This window comes from Brassica napus, chromosome C1 (genome assembly GCF_020379485.1).
Source record: "Brassica napus cultivar Da-Ae chromosome C1, Da-Ae, whole genome shotgun sequence".
Taxonomy (NCBI): Eukaryota; Viridiplantae; Streptophyta; class Magnoliopsida; order Brassicales; family Brassicaceae; genus Brassica; species Brassica napus.
This window is the reverse complement of record NC_063444.1, coordinates 27,340,670-27,358,116: the sequence shown is the minus strand read 5'-3', so window position 1 is coordinate 27,358,116 and position 17,447 is coordinate 27,340,670. Positions and strand designations below refer to the sequence as shown.

At 41.3% G+C, this 17,447-nt stretch overlaps 1 protein-coding gene across 1 annotated transcript; it reads left to right on the top strand.

The window, feature by feature from the left end:
- The first annotated feature begins 5,746 nt into the window (after window positions 1-5,746).
- LOC125579907 lies at window positions 5,747-9,418 on the top strand. The gene is made up of 6 exons (XM_048743814.1): window positions 5,747-5,926; window positions 5,972-6,616; window positions 6,694-6,870; window positions 6,924-7,107; window positions 7,198-8,799; window positions 8,853-9,418. The coding sequence occupies exons 1-6, from the start codon at window positions 5,747-5,749 to the stop codon at window positions 9,416-9,418; spliced, it is 3,354 nt and encodes a 1,117-aa protein (XP_048599771.1).
- Window positions 9,419-17,447: the final 8,029 nt, after the last annotated feature.

The window sequence follows — 17,447 nt, the reverse complement described above, 5'->3', positions numbered from 1 at the left end:
CAAACATTTCTCGAAAGTTCAAAACTTTTGTAATAACTTGGAAGAATATTCACACAAAGTTTACATATTTTTGGTTAATAACTCGATTTCAAGCGTGTAGTAAGAGTTTCAAACCTCGAGGTTTTTGCCTTGGATGATTAGCTTGACGGAGGCGAGAGGACCGTGATAAGATCATATGGGCCTTGTCTGGATCGAAAAGAGTTAATGGGCCAAGATCAGAGAAGCCCAGCAGTGAAGGAAATATCTTTTACGTTTTAGGATATAAGTTATGCTTTTAGCTTGTAAACAAACTATCGAATACGATCATCAATCAAACAACGGGTTCAATCCCTAATTTCTATCTCTATCACTTCTCTTCTCCCTTTGCTCTTCGTCATTTCTCCCTCCCTTTCTGTTCTACAGATTCGATCCTTCCAGGATCTTATCATTGGTATCAGAGCTCAAGTTCCTCTCGACCTTGAGAGTCTTAATTAAAAAAAAAAAAGCCTTTCAGTGATGACTTCGAGAAGTTACTGCAATCATTGAAACAGATGGATGTTGATAGAAAGCTTCGTGAGGAGCTTCGAATGGACAGTCAGAGACTGCATGAGGAGTCCGTGAGGAGTATCAGAAGCGGCAGAAGCGGCCTTATGGTGAATCTCATCCTTATAACGCTTTCATCCCTAAAAGGTTTGAAGATCTCAAGCTAAACGGAGGTACCAGGTTCAAAAGAATTCTGATCAAGCAAAACTACCACAGATCTCGGTTTAAGGACCTGAACAGTAAGCCACCAAGAAGAGCTCTTGATTTTAAGGGTTCGTTAGACCTTACGGGGCTTGCGACATCTCATAGGAGATGTGTGAGAATGAAGACTATTGGAATGAAGAAACAATACAACTGAGAGAAGAAAGCAATACTGCTTGCGCAAGCTTGTAAAAGTTTAGGAGTGTTCTGTGAATCTTCGGGTTGTAAAGACACTAAAAATGATTTGCAGATCCGCGTGGGAACAAGACAGATCGTCGATACAGGAGTGAAGCGAGATGAGCATCACTTTGGGGATGGGTTTACGTCTTATGCTCCTATGGATATAGAGTGTCAAGTTGATACGTTGATAGGGGATCAAAGTATCTTCGCTGAGGAGGTTAAGGTGCGAGATGCTGCTGATCCTGATGCTGCGATGGAGTCTTCACAGGATGTAACATCAATGGAGTCTGTCTCGGAGGAGACGAGCAAGCATAAGAATCGGATTGAACTCTCTCAGGTTCATCAAAAGTGGGGCAAACGAGGGTTTCATAAGGTTCGGTTCAAGTTTATACTTCACCAAAGAAGTAAAGTTGCAGCTGAGAAGGTTACAAAAGGCGGAGAACTTTTCAAGCTAGAGAATTCAAAATCACTTAACAAAGGAAGATCAAGAAATCTTACTGTCAGATGGTACTATTATAAGGCCAGGAAGCGTAAACATAAGTTCTATGGTATGGGTGGTGGCTCAAACTCTTTTGATGGTTTAATTAATGGCAAAGACGAGGGAGCACATTTCAGTAAAAAGAAATCATTAGTTGAGACTGGTAAGAGATGTAAGACTCGTTTCTTTGGGTTTGGAACTCCACAAGAAACAAAAACAAAAAATACAAGAGAAAATAAGAGGAGTGATGAGCTCTCTCCGGATCAACAGAAGAAAGGCCACGGTGGATTTCACAAAGTTCGGTTCAAAGGTAGACGTCACATAAGAAATGCTATTTACACAGGACGGGTGGTGCTCCAGAACAAGCTATCAGTAAATTGGTTTTATCACAAGGCTAGAAAGAAGGAGTTGATGGTTATGAATATTCTCGTTAAGGCACTGAGACAGATAGACCCGAAAGAATCAGATGGCAGGATATCTTTGAAGCTTCCAGAACCCTTTTGGAGTCTCTTTGGTGATAGCTTTAAGGAGATGAAGGTTTTACTAGGGGTAACAGGCTTGGAGGAAAATCAGGAAGAAGGGCTGCGACGTTGGAACAAGGGTCTGAAGATAATAAAGTTGTGCACGAGACATGGGTTTAAGAGTTTCAGATTTTTAAGAAGCGTGAAGATGCGGATATGGCGGTTATTGAAGACTTCACGTAGGAATCAACTTTCTGAATTCTCTTCGGCAAATCAAGCATGGAAACCTGGTGGTACTGTTTCGCTAAACACTTCAGTCTGGCTTGAGATTTATCACCGTCATGGTGGGAAGTGGAAGTCTAAACTTGTGAGACTTTATGCCGAGGCGAAGAGCTTAAGACGCAGCAGACTGGAGAGAGCTTACTGTGTTGGTAAAATTCAGGAGGCGTCAAGGGTTACGAAACGTTTAAGGACTGAGAGAGGGAAGGCGATCCTTATTGCAGCAGTGGAGAATTGTTTAAGTTATTGTGAAGGTGCTGCTAGCCAAAATCCCAACGTCGATGACAACCGTGTGTGGAATCCTGGAGCTGTAGAGGTTGAAGGAGACAAGAGCTGTAGCAGTGTTATAGCTGAGAAGTTGTGGAATGCGGAGAATAGAAAAATTTCTGTTATGGACGTTCACACAAATTCTGAAAACGAGGTCAAGTGGGTGGTCGTTCTAAGTGTTACACTGACGCTAGAGAGTCAGAAAAGCTTTTCAAGTCCTGAATATGTGATCACAGTTCAAGCTTTTTGCTTTTGGAGCCTCGAGGACAAGGCTGCTATTCTATCGGGGAGTAGACTGAAGTTCTATGGGGAGAAGATTGAGTGGATTTGTGGCGTATGGGATCCTGGTGTAGCAGGTTATGGACAAGCCAAGGAGGTGACAGGAGGTATTATTTTGATGGCGAAGCATGATCCTATCAAGTACGTGGTAAGGGTTTATAAGAAGCGGCTAAGGCTGAGAAAGGTTCTTGCTCAGGTAAGAAAACTTGACAATCTGAGTTTGACAGAAGCATGTAAACGCACTTATGCAGGGATATCATACACTGGTGTGGCTGTTGGAGATGTGTGGGGTATCATAGCCCATATCAAGAAGTTCTTGGTGATTGAAAAGGGTTTTGGAGTTGAGTTTATGGGATCGCGGAACTATGTTACAAAAGGCATCTGGTCATGTTTCTTGATATTGGTGAAGTTTAATATTCTATGCCACTGTGTTAGAAACGTTTGCGTTTCACGTTCTTTACGGTGGGTTCATGTCTTCAAGATCTATAACGAAGCAACTCGGAGCATAATGGATGTCAAGTTGACGATGGAGTCCTCTGGAGAGCATTCAGTTTCAGTCTTAACCCATGAGCTGTTTCACTTGCCGAGACCACCTGAGTTGTTTTGTAGCCTTACACTTTTGAAGTTGCAGAAAATGCTGAAGGAGTACAACGAGAGGCAAGAGGCTACAAACTACCATTTCCCTTTCATCAACTTGAGGACAAGTTGGATCTCTTATGGGGGAAGTATTGATAAGATCATATGGGTCGAAAAGAGTTAATGGGCCAAGATCAGAGAAGCCCATCAGTGAAGGACAACTTTGGTGCTATTGACAAATTTGACAAAATTTAAGATTCTGTAAGTTTCTAAAGTAGTTCCAAATGAATATTTACTATAATAAGAGTTTGTTGTTCTTGTATTATTCTTTCCAGTTAGTATTCTTCTTCGAATCTTTGTGATTGATATAAATCATAGACTTACTTCCACATGTAAGCTACATTAATTCTATGTAGGAACATGTAATGACCCAACCCCAACTCCAAAGGCCAAAGGTATTGCCTTTAAAACCCCACCATCTCCACCTTCTCCCATTTCACAAACTTAGAAAGAAAAAAAAAAAATTAGAGAGAGAGAGAACTAAGAAGAAGAAGTGTGAATTTGTGCAGAGTGTGAGCTGCCTGAGATCGTCGCCGGAGCCAGCCTCGCCACCACCATCATCAACAACCAAAGGTAACGGGAACCGCCATGTTTTTGAGTTTAGTTTCGGCCGTTTTTAGTAAATCGACAATAACTTTCTAACTGTGATTTATCTCGCGAATCCAAGACCACCATCGTGTTCCTCTTGTCGAGACGAATCCGGAGCCACCAAAAACGCCTCAATCGGAGTCCGGACGAAGCCGTACTCGCCCCCGGAAGATCACCCTTCGCACGCGCGTGAACCGAACGCGCCGCCACACCTCCGCCGTCGCCGGTGACTTTTCCGGTAAGCCTCCGCCGTCGCCGGCCGGTGACCGACACCGGTGACTCGTCGGTGACTCGGTCAACTCGGCCGAGTCAACTCAGCGAGTCAACTCGGTTGATTCGGTTAACCGATCGGTTAGCCGGTTTAAATTGATTTCAATTCGGTTAGGTTAAACCGGTCGGTTAAAATCAATTAGAAATCGGTTAGGAAAACCCGGATTAATTAATTAATTAATTAATTAAATAATTAATCTTTGACCAGCGGGTTGACTTTTCCGTAAATACCCGTTTTAAACCGTTCGAAAGGCGTTCCGACTCGAAATTTCGATCTGATTTCAGATTTGGAGTCCATTTGAGCAGCTGGAGTTCATATATACCACTTCTCTTCATTGCTAAGGTGAGGGCTACTCCGTTAAATCCCGAGCTAGTTTAGTACTACCATTATGGAAAGTTTAGTTTCGAAACATGGATCCGTCTCTTTGAATTGAGTCTGTTTGAGAGTCTTGCTTGCTCACTATTGATATTAATTGTTAAACTGGAAATATGATAATAGAGGATTCAACGGTTGATTGAATTGATTGATGTTAAGCACTGTTATATATATATATTTGATTCCAGGTGTTGAGATTGCGGGGCGCAGAAATGTCTGCGCTAGGCCGTGGGATTTGCGGGGTACAAAGACGTTTGTACTAGGCTGCATTGTTTGAGATTGCGGGGTGCAGAGATATCTGTGCTAGGCCGTGGGATTTACGGGGTACAAAGACGTTTGTACTAGGCCGCCTTGTTTCAGATTGCGGGGTGCAGAGATTTCTGCACTAGACCGTGGATTTGCGGAGGGTACAGAGTGGACTACTGTACTTACGACGCTTGTAGAATATATTCATATATATATATCCTTATGAAGGAAATGCGGTATGATATCGCATTGGTTGTAGCATGTCTAGTCCTCTAGACATATGTTGATTGTTTTGTGTGGTGTAATCGACACCGTGTTTGTTTCATGCTAGAGCTAGGCCTACATTTTAGTAGTGCTATGAACTCAGTCAGTGGTTTATTAGCATCCCATACCTCACTGGGCGATTCTCCTGTCGCTCACCCCTCCTTCTTTCCCCTTTCAGGTGAAACCTACGAGCAAGAGTGATTATCCGACTGGTGCTATTGGGCTTTTGGGCTTTTACTACTATCGAGCTTTGGACTTCTATCACTTTTATCGTTTTTATCGCTTTTTGGCCTTTGGGCTTCTATCTATCGTTTATGATATTTCGTATTTCGGATTTTCGGTTTATGTCAAACTTTTTATTTTGGATGTTATCGTTATTGGGCCTTAGGGCCTTATGCCATCGTATTGACTTTATATTATGATGGAGGATATTATTATTATTTTGGTTGTGTTATTCTTTTATTTTTCCGCTTTTATCTATTTATTATATTTCGAAAGTGACGGGTGTCACAATTTGGTATCAGAGCGGGTTCTGTCCCGGCTCCGACCCGGGATGGCGATTCATGGAGGCCCGGTTTTCTTTGATTTTAATTCGGTTTTGATTCGGTTTTAAATCGGCTTAAAATGTTTTGGGGGGTTTGGGAATTCTAAAAATAAAAATAAAAAGCACAATATCGTCAGATATTACTTCATTAAATGATGGTATTCACTGTTCCGCATAAGCTAATAGAATTGTTCCCCTTTCAGATGCCGCCTAAAAGAGCAGCTAACCGTGCCCAGACTGCTAGAGTTGCTAGAGAGGTTGAAGATGAGCATGTGCAGCCTGCAGACCCGCAGCCAGTTGTTCCACCCATTGATCAGGACGCCATAAGGCAGATGGTTCAAGATGCTGCTAGACAGGCCGCTTAAGAGGTTGTTCATCAGGTTGATCGAGAGGCAGCCAGAGAAGCCGCCCAGGAGGCTGCCCGAGTAGCTGCTCAGGAGGTTGCCAGACAGATGACTGCAGCTCAGCAGGGTCAACAGATTCCGCAGGGTCCTCAGGTCCCGGTTCATCAGGCCCCCGTGCTACGGTATCCGCAGGTCCCTATTCAGCCAGTTCCAGGGGTCTTTCAGGTTCCACCGCCGCCGCCTCCTTTTCCAGTGCATGTACCTGAGGTTGATGAGATATTTGTCAGGGTGTTGGGACAAATGAAGTATGTGAACTTGGAGCATTTCAGTGGAAACACAGAGCCTATACTTGCTCACGATTGGAAGCACAGTTTGGAGAAGTGTTTGGACATTATATCATGTCCACCTAGGCACAAGCTTAAGATTGTGGAGTTGTATTTGCGTGGAGATGCATCCATCTGGTGGGATGGAGTGAGATTGATGCACCGTGGCGAGCTATCATATGAGGATTTTCTGCATGCGTTCAACAAGAAGTATTTTCCCAGAGAAGCTCTGCATGAGAAGAAGAATGATTTCGAGCATTTGAGGCAGGGTGCAAAGTCCGTCAGGGAGTATGAGCGGGAGTTTAACCAGCTCCACAGGTTTGTGGGTAACCAGATAGAAGAGGAGGATTATCAGAAGGTTTTTGGATGGGATGCGAGTGGAACTCCGCGGTAGATGCAGTGTGGTTACTTACACCAGTTTGGAGGACCTGGTAGATAAGGCGGTTCTACAAGAGAAATGTATGGCAGAAGAGCAGAAGTACTCTAAGGCAGGTCCACCTAAGACCGGAGGAACTTCGGGATAACAGAAAAGGACTTGGGAGTAGGCTGGGGCACCCCGTTGTGGGCGTTGTCGTCACCAGCATTTTGGAGAGTGTGTCCGGTGCTATAACTGTAATTTGTTTGGGCATATCTCAAAGAATTGTAAGAATCTGCCACGTACTCAGTTTGCAGCGACAACAGCACCAGCAGTGGCCTTTGGAAACTGTTTTGGCTGCAACCAGCCGGGTCACATGATCAAGGATTGCCCGATGAGGGGAAATGCAGCACTTCCACCACCACCGAAGCGTCTAGCCATCGCTCCACGTGTGTTTGCGGTTGGAGATCCTCAGGGAGCTGAGCCGATAGTGGGTATGTACTTTTCCATACTTGTTGTGTTTGAAAATTTTGGTTTCATGGTTATCATGTGTAGTCAGTAAAAAAAAAAAAAAAATTATGTAGGATCGGTTTCGGTTGGAGGTAAGTCAGCTCATACATTATTCGACACGGGAGCTTCTCATAGTTTTGTGAGTCCGCATTTAGTTAGGTCTTGGTCTTTTCGGGGAGTCTTCGAACCGAAGACTAAGGAAATCCAGACCGTCGGCACAGAGAGATTGGGAGCAGTTGGTATTCATCGCGACGTACCAGTTATGCTTGGAGGAGTAGATTTGCTCGCAGACTTAACGGAGATGGAGATGAATTTCTATGATGTCATACTTGGGATGGATTGGTTGACGCGACATCGAGTGATCTTGGATTGTCTTGAGGCAAGAGTTACTGTTCCTAGAGCCGAAGGGAAGATCACTTTCCAAGGGATTCAAACACATCGATTAGTTCCTATTGTATCTATAATGCTTGCTAAGGAATTATTGGAGAATGGAGCAGAGGGATATTTAGCGACCATTTCAATGGCTAAGGATGATGGGCAACAGCTTGAGATGCAGGATATTCCAGTGGTTGCTGAGTTTGAAGATGTTTTTGAGGCCTTAAAAGGGCCACCACCAGCTAGAAGTGATGTTCTTACAATCGAGGTGGAACCAGGAGCAGCACCGGTTTCACGAGTCCCTTACCGTCTAGCACCACCTGAGATGGCTGAGTTGAAGAAGCAGTTGGAGGAACTATCAAGTAAGGGTTTTATTAGGCCAAGTACTTCACCGTGGGGAGCAGCAGTGTTGTTTGTGAAGAAGAAGGATGAGAGTTTCAGGCTCTGTATCGACTACAGAGGTTTGAACAAAGTCACCATCAAGAATAAGTATCCGCTTCCGCGCATCGACGAGTTGTTGGATCAGTTGCAGGGAGCTTCATGGTTTTCTAAAATTGACTTGGCATCAGGATACCACCAGATTGCAAAAGCTGATCGGGATGTGCAGAAGACAGCCTTCCGTACACGTTATGGACATTATGAGTTCGTCGTGATGCCATTTGGTTTGACGAACGCACCGGCAGCATTCATGAAGCTTATGAATGATGTGTTTCGCGAACATTTGGATAAGTGTGTGATTGTCTTCATCGACGATATCCTTGTTTATTCTCGAAGTAGAGAAGAGCATGCCGAGCACTTACGGATTGTCTTGGGGAAGCTTAGAGAGCATCAGTTGTTTGCTAAGTTGAGTAAGTGCAGCTTCTGGCAGAGGAGGATTGGATTTCTTGGTCATGTGGTTTCAGAAGAAGGAGTTGTTGTGGATTCAGAAAAGATTGCTGCAATTTCAGAATGGCCAACACCCAAAAGTGCGACGGAGGTTCGCAGTTTTCTTGGGTTGGCAGGGTACTACAGGAAGTACGTCAAAAAAATTTCTAGCATTGCGAAGCCAATGACGAAGTTAACAGGCAAGGATGTCAAGTTTGATTGGAAATATGATTGCTCGGAAAGTTTTGCTGAGTTGAAGCGACATCTGATTAATACACCAGTTTTGGTACTCCCGAGGCCAGTGATACCATATGAGGTTTACACCGATGCATCAGGTACTGGTTTGGGATGTGTATTGATGCAAGAAGGTAAGGTCATTGCATATGCATCGCGGCAGTTGAGGCTTCACGAGACTAATTACCCCACTCATGACTGGAGTTAGCAGCAGTTGTATTTGCGTTGAAAATCTGGAGATTATATTTGTATGGAGAAAAGGTGAAGATTCTCACAGGCCACAAGAGTTTGAAGTACATTTTTACTCAGACGAACTTGAATTTGAGGCAGCGAAGATGGATCGAGTTGTTAGCAGATTATAACTTGGAGATCACTTATCATCCAGGAAAAGCTAATCAGGTGGCAGATGCTTTGAGTAGGCGCAGAAGCGATGTTTCAGGAACCAAGGAGGTTCATGAGCTTACTGGGATGCTCGCTAGTCTCAGATTGTGTGCTACTACTGTGGATGAAGACACCGCTTGTCTCAAGGCTGTAGAGCAGGCAGATTTGCTAAGTAAAATACGCAAAGCTCAGGATGCTGATGAGGCTTTGTGTAAGCAAATCGAGATTGAGAGTATTGGATATCATACAACTTCGAGTGGGATGTTCATGTATCGGAACCGGGTTTGTGTGCCTAATGATGAGTTGTTGAAAAAGGAAATCTTGCAGCAGGCACACCACTCGTGTTTCTCTATTCATCCAGGAAACACCAAGATGTACAGAGATCTCAAGCGTTATTATCATTGGCCTGGCATGAAGAGGGATGTTGCTTCATTTATATAGCACTGTCAGACGTGTCAGATGGTCAAGGCCGAGCATCAGGTGCCTAGCGGGTTATTGCAGAACCTGCCATTGCCAGAATGGAAATGGGACATGGTAACTATGGATTTTGTGACGGGTTTGCCGACCACCTCAGGAGGAAAGAATGCCATATGGGTAATCGTAGATAGACTTACAAAGTCAGCCCATTTTTTAGTTATTAAGAAGACGGACAGAACTGATCAGTTAGCACAAAATTACATCTGCGAGATTGTGAGATTGCATGGAGTTCCTGTCAGCATTGTATCAGATCGTGATACAAAGTTTACGTCCGAGTTTTGGAGAGCCTTCCAGAAGGCGCTTGGGACGAAAGTGCATATGAGTACGGCTTATCACCCGCAGACAGACGGTCAATCAGAAAAGACTATCCAGACCTTAGAGGATATGCTCAGGGTTTGCGTCTTAGATTGGGAAGGTAGTTGGGTGAAGTATCTACCTCTAGCCGAGTTTGCCTACAACAACAGCTATCATTCGAGTATTGGGATGGCACCATATGAGGCTCTATATGGTAGGCCTTGTCGCACACCACTTTGTTGGACATAAGTGGGGGAGCGACGTGAGATAGAACCAGTCATGGTTCAAGAGACGGTAGAGCAGGTTGAGATGCTCAAGGTTCGGCTTAAGGAAGCCCATAACCGTCAGAAGAGTTATGCAGATAAGCGGCGTAAGAATTTGGAGTTCCAGGTTGGCAACCTAGTATACCTGAAAATGAGGACATTTCAGGGAGGATCTAAGACTCGGAAGCTGAAAAAGCTTAAACCGAGATATATGGGACCATATCCCATTTTGGAGCGAATTGGAGCAGTTGCTTACAGATTGGATTTATCGGAAGAGTTATCAGACTTCCATGACGTGTTTCATGTTTCGGCTTTGAGGAAAGTCGTGAGAGAATCAGAGCTCATTTTGCAGCAGTCGCCGAGTGACCTTGGTAGGAATTTGCGTGCGCCGTGTCAGCCAGTACGTATATTGGACCGCCAAGTAAGAGCAGATAATGGTATGATGACTATGTTGGTCAAAGTTCATTGGGAGAGAGATGGTATTCAGGAGGAGACTTGGGAGTCTGAGCCACAGATGAGGATTGATTATCCGGAGCTTTTTCAGGATGATATTGGGCAGTCAGTGGGTGACGTGAATTCGGGGTCGAATTCCTTGTTAGTGGGGGAGAATTGTAATGACCCAACCCCAACTCCAAAGGCCAAAGGTATTGCCTTTAAAACTCCACCATCTCCACCTTCTCCCATTTCACAAACTTAGAAAATAAAAATAAAAAAGAAATTAGAGAGAGAGAGTACTAAGAAGAAGAAGTGAGTGTGAATTTGTGCAGAGTGTGAGCTGCCTGAGATCGTCGCCGGAGCCAGCCTCGCCACCACCATCATCAACAACCAAAGGTAACCGGAACCGCCATGTTTTTGAGTTTAGTTTCGGCCGTTTTTAGTAAATCGACAATAACTTTCTAACCGTGATTTATCTCGCGAATCCAAGACCACCATCGTGTTCCTCTTGTCGAGCCGAATCCGGAGCCACCAAAAACGCCTCAATCGGGGTCCGGACGAAGCCGTACTCGCCCCCGGAAGATCACCCTTTGCACGGGCGTGAACCGAACGCGCCGCCACACCTCCGCCGTCGCCGGTGACTTTTCCGGTAAGCCTCCGCCGTCGCCGGCCGGTGACCGACACCGGTGACTCGTCGGTGACTCGGTCAACTCGGCCGAGTCAACTCGGCCGAGTCAACTCAGCGAGTCAACTCGGTTGACTCGGTTAACCGATCGGTTAGCCGGTTTAAATTGATTTCAATTCGGTTAGGTTAAACCGGTCGGTTAAAATCAATTGGAAATCGGTTAGGAAAAACCGGATTAATTAATTAATTAATTAATTAATCTTTGACCAGCGGGTTGACTTTTCCGTAAATACCCGTTTTAAACCGTTCGAAAGGCGTTCCGACTCGAAATTTCGATCTGATTTCAGATTTGGAGTCTATTTGAGCAGCTGGAGTTCATATATACCACTTCTCTTCATTGCTAAGGTGAAGGGCTACTCCGTTAAATCCCGAGCTAGTTTAGTACTACCATTATGGAAAGTTTAGTTTCGAAACATGGATCCGTCTCTTTGAATCGAGTCTGTTTGAGAGTTTTGCTTGCTCACTATTGATATTAATTGTTAAACTGGAAATAGGATAACAGAGGATTCAACGGTTGATTGAATTAATTGATGTTAAGCACTGTTATATATATATATATATATATATTTGAGTCCAGGTGTTGAGATTGCGGGGCGCAGAAATGTCTGCGCTAGGCCGTGGGATTTGCGGGGTACAAAGACGTTTGTACTAGGCTGCATTGTTTGAGATTGCGGGGTACAGAGATATATGTGCTAGGCCGTGGGATTTGCGGGGTACAAAGACGTTTGTACTAGGCCGCCTTGTTTGAGATTGCGGGGTGCAGAGATTTCTGCACTAGGCTGTGGATTTGCGGAGGGTACAGAGTGGACTACTGTACTTACGACGCTTGTAGAATATATTCATATATATATATATATATATATATATCCTTATGAAGGAAATGCGGTATGATATCATCGCATTGGTTGTAGCATGTTAGTCCTCTAGACATATGTTGATTGTTATGTGTGGTGTAATCGACACCGTGTTTGTTTCATGCTAGAGCTAGGCCTACATTTTAGTAGTGCTATGAACTCAGTCAGTGGTTTGCGGTTTAGCATCCCATACCTCACTGGGCGATTCCCCTGTCGCTCACCCCTCCTTCTTTCCCCTTTCAGGTGAAACCTACGAGTAAGAGTGAAACTAATTGTTATTGTCCATCCCTCCAACCCCAGCTCTGGTCTGCAAGGTAGACAAGCACTTGCGAAGGCAAGTCCCCCTCTGCATTGCGGTAATCGTTATAAGCCAACAAGAAAGTGTGTCCATGCTTTTCAGCTTAGAGACAATTTCTTCGAAATCGCCATCACTGGTTGGAATCATAACATTGACAGGCGGGGTTTTAACATCGATCATTTTTGGATGTCATCGATGATATAATCGTCCGAGATCTGGTTATCAGATTTCAATGGATCCATTGGATCTGTTGGTCCTGAAACAGCAAACAAACAACCGAAAAAGCAAGATAATCAGATAATCACATTCCAGGTTATACCAAGCAATATTTCATAAAAGTAACTCACTTGGGAAATTATTAACTCGACAAAGCGTCATATTTTCCAGCAAAACACTTGGTACAACGCAATCACTGAACGGCACTACAATCCTAATTTCAATATCACCCCCAAACCCCTCATCTCTCAACTTCCGTTCATACACCAGATCCGGAGGTAAATCATGAGGGACTCCAAGGATTTCAATGTCCCACCAGATTATGATCTTCAACATGTTGATGAAGGTCCTCATCCCCACTGTATTCCCCTCCATAGAATAGTAAAATAAAAAGCAAGAATCGGAGAATAGGGTAGAATGATAAAATGAACCCTAAACCCAAGACTATATATCTTTAGGGCTGTTAATGGGCTGGAAAATGTACGCAAATGTGTATATTTTCTTTTGTCGATAATGTATTAAGTTTATAACAGTATATCAAAAAAAAAAGAAGTAATATTAGCAAATGAAATTGGAACTAAATTTAAATAAATAAATAAACAAAATATCACAAACCAATTTATATATCACAAAGTATAATAATATACACATAAAATTAGTTAATATATTCAAATTGACAGATCCATGAAATCAGATCCAGATATCACGATCTTAGATTTGTAATTGTAACACATTAACTAAACTAAACTAAGCCTATAAACAAAAGGTAAAATATTAAATCTATATCATAAACTCAAATGAGTGCTCAACCAAATCATCGCACCAATTATCGATTGCAGATCCGTGCCACTAATATATACAATCAAATTGATTGATCCGTGACATCGGATTCATATATCACAATATTTGATTTGTAATCGTAAATAGATATAGAGAGGTTAACTAAACTAGCCTTATGACCAAACATAAAAGAATGAAACTAACAGGAGTGTGGTCAATCAAATCATCGCCCCAATTACCGGATTGCAAATCCGTGCCAACAATATATACAATCCAATTATCAGATCCGGTGATACTGGCCACCAATATGTACAAATCAATCGCCAGTATCCAGATCTCTTGGGAAATATAAGACACTAATATGAAGACTTGATGAACTCGTATAAGGGCGTTCATAAAAAAATATAAGATTGGTTTCGATTCATCCTGAATCGGAAGAGATTTAGTTTTAAAAAATAAAATATAAAACACTAATATGAAGACACTAATGATGATAGAAAAGGGCGTTCATAAAAAAAGGATAGCGTTCGTAAACTCGTATAAGAAGGAGAGAGAGGTTTTTTTTTGAGCAACTGGAGAGAGATGATTATTATAAAACAAAACAAAACAAGTTATGAACTAAAACTCTAGCGGAATGGGACGTTTATAAATACTAGTGAGGGATTAGGTTAAGGGCAATCAGACAGTTAATAATTACTGTTAATTCGCCAGATGTCACGCATTCAATTGATCAATTAAATATATCTACTTACCATTATTAAAAATATATCTTTACTTTTATACAAAACGTAATATTCTCTTTTCTACTTTGTTAGAAATCGTAATATTCCTTCTCTCCATGTTAAACATAAAAGTAAAATTCATAATTATGGAATACCCAAAAGACTCGTAAACTTAATTACTCACCATTCTTCAAATATATAAATACTTCACTATATACTCTACTTTTTTGACAAAAGTACGACATGCAAAGTACAAGCCGCCGTTTGAACAAGTTCGCACAAATTCTGAAATCATCCTGATGTCACGCGTCAAATCTTTACTGCTTTTATTTACCTCTCTTTTTTTTTTTGCTAAATTTTTATTTACCTCTCTTACGAATATATTCTCCTGGTTGTTTTATACATCAATTAGGGAAATTATAATAGTCTGCTTTTTTGTTTTACCAGTGGGCAAAGGAAAGGTCGAGCGTGTATCGTCTCGTCTGGCCAAGTACCAACAAAAGAGAAAGATATAATCTTCTTGTCTATGTGATACAATCAAACTTTTAAACAATTTTTGGAAAAATAAATATAGATATATATATAGATATATAAATGTTGGTTCTTAATCTTTAAACCGAAATCTACCATTAACAAACCCTAGCCAAATCGTATTATATTCGGTTAATTTTAATGATCGAAAATCTTTGGTTAATTGATAACTGAAAAACCGTATCGGTTTGGTTAAGAAACTATCACAAGACTTGTTTCTATCATCTCCACATAACTTGTTTCCATCATCAAACTAAAGTGATTACTTGATCCACCCATGCGAAGATGCCTGCGTCACCATCCACACAAAAACACATTGATTAGTTTCTTTTGTCTTTAATCATGCTAGGTCCTTAAATTTACGTTAGTTTTGCGTTTTAATTACAAAGTTTATGTTGAGAGCCTTTACCTTTCTCTATTTGGCGACTGATCATATGTGGGTCAATAGGGCCAACGAGCTTTCGTGAGGGATTGGTACGTTTGAATTTACTGATTTTATTAAGAAAAAATTGGAGTTGCTCGGTATGTAGCATGTTTTTTTTTCGGTATATAGCATGTTTTCGAATAATTTTAAATAATTCAGGTAAAATAACATTTTTGATTTTTTTTTTTAAAGAATAAAATATCCTTTACTGTAAAAACACCAATCTTCTACAATGGGAGCCAATATTTTGAAATATACTTATTTATATTTTTTTTTATACAGGGTATAAATAATACATGCAAATTTTAATAATATCTCTATTAAATATTTACTTTTTGGTTTACATTTTTTTTTTAAAAAACTTTGGTTGAAGCAATCTTAGCAAATTAATCGAAAGTATATGACAAACTATATGGATACCAGTTAATTTAGGAAGTTAACTACATAAGTAACTGATACAATTTAGGAAATTCATGAAAATATATCAATATTTACATTAATTAAAATATTTTATGAATTGTAAATACTTTATATGCCTTAGATTTATTGGACGGTAAACTTTTTTTAAATGGTATTTTGATTATTGTTATATTAAGTTCAACAAACATAAGAAAATTAAAGTAATTTAATACTAAGAAAACAAATAATTTTAATAATAATAAAATATAATATATCTACCTCGTTAAAGTACATACTGTCATGCTATTTTAAAATATTTTATAATTACTTGGTTTCTAATATATTTTAAAATAAGCAGTAAAAAATTGTGATTGTATGTGAAAAATTATATTATATAAGTAAGTTATAATTTATGTATATTTTTGGCTTTAATTGAAAGATATTAAAGTGAACTAAATTTAAGAAAAAAAAACAAAAAAACATTTCAATATACTAATTATAAACTATTTTTAGCCAATTAAACATATATCAGTTTATGTTACTTAATTATTTTATGTAATTATCTGAGAAAATAGATAGATACAAATACAAATATTTCTATTACTTTAAAAATATACTTTTTATTGTTTTAAATTATTGTTAAAATAAATGATGTTTTTCTATTGTCAAGATTATTTATGCGAAATTGTTTTATGAAATTATATTATATAAAAGTGTATATTTTCATCTAAGAAAATATATATTTTCATCTAAGAAAATATAGATATAAAGAGAATATTTTATTAAATAGTTGAGGCTTGAGCGAGAGGTTCTTTGGCATCAGTGTTTTAAATCAAGTACTAGATGGAGGAAGTCCCCAGCAAGATATCTTTGAGCTTTGAAGTGAATGAGTGGAGTAAAGTGTTTGATCGGAAAACGGTAATAAAGAAGATATGGGTTTTAACAAAGACGTCTTATTATGGTCGGAGAAAACGTTCAGTCGGTTACAAGGGAAACGAAGAGAGTGCGACAGAAAGGAAGCCGGTGGCTCGATGAGCTACCGGAAAAGTACAACTAACGGCGAGATGAAGCAAAGGTGAAAACCCTAATCTAGCCGCCAAGTGTTAGTCAGTGATTTCGGATCCTCTTCTCGTTGTCTCCCCTTTCCCTTATATAGACGTCCTGATGCCTCGTCCTTGACCTAATTTACGCCATCTTGGTGGGCCTCCTCTGCTGGGCCGAGAAGCCCGTAGGTGTCCGAGCAGCCGCTCAGCCGAATGTACTTCAGTCGATGATGATTGACTAAAAGTACTCAAGAGTCAAGCCGAGAGACCTGACTCTTGAGCCGACCGATCGAGCTGTCGCTCTACCTAATCCGGGCCAGGCCTTTCTATTCCTCGGGCCTTGTGGGATGGTCAAATCCATCCTCTACAGTAAGTCCCCCCAGTCCATTAGTGAGCGAAGTGCTTTCTGGCTCGTGATGGATTCTAAGGTTTGAAGGTTTGAGGGAATAGAAGGCCTGTCGGAAGGTTGGAGCGGTTGGCCGATGAGTCGCACAGCGTCGTTCTCTCGGAAGCGAGCAGTAGAGGCTTTATCGCTCCTTTTGATCGTTGTGTCGCAGGGAGGGTTCTGGAATATTTCCGCTTGAGGCCGATTAGTCACGGATATTCAGATCCCGACTGACATATCTAGATTAACCATTGGTTTATTCTGATTTTAAGATGACCGACGTCCGATTTAGACGAGAAGCCGAACCGTCGCGGGGGTCCGCTGGACATTTGGGAGAGTTTCGAGGCCCATTTAGGCCCGTTTGAATTTAATGGCGACGCCTCGAGTTTCCCCTCCTTCTCTTCCTTTCATATTATGTCGAGAAGCGGGATCGTCGCGAGGGTCCGCTGGGTTTTTAGGGCGGATTTCGAGGCCCGTTTAGGCCCGAATAGACCTAATGATGGCGCCTCGAGTTTCCCCCCCTCTCTTTTCCTTATAAATATGCAGATCCCCTCTCATTTCTTCAAGTTTTTCTCCGCGATCAAAGGTACTTTCTCTCTCTTTCCTTTATCTCTCTAAGCTTTGTTAGATTCATTCGAAGCATTCTTCACCGTTTCGTTCCGCG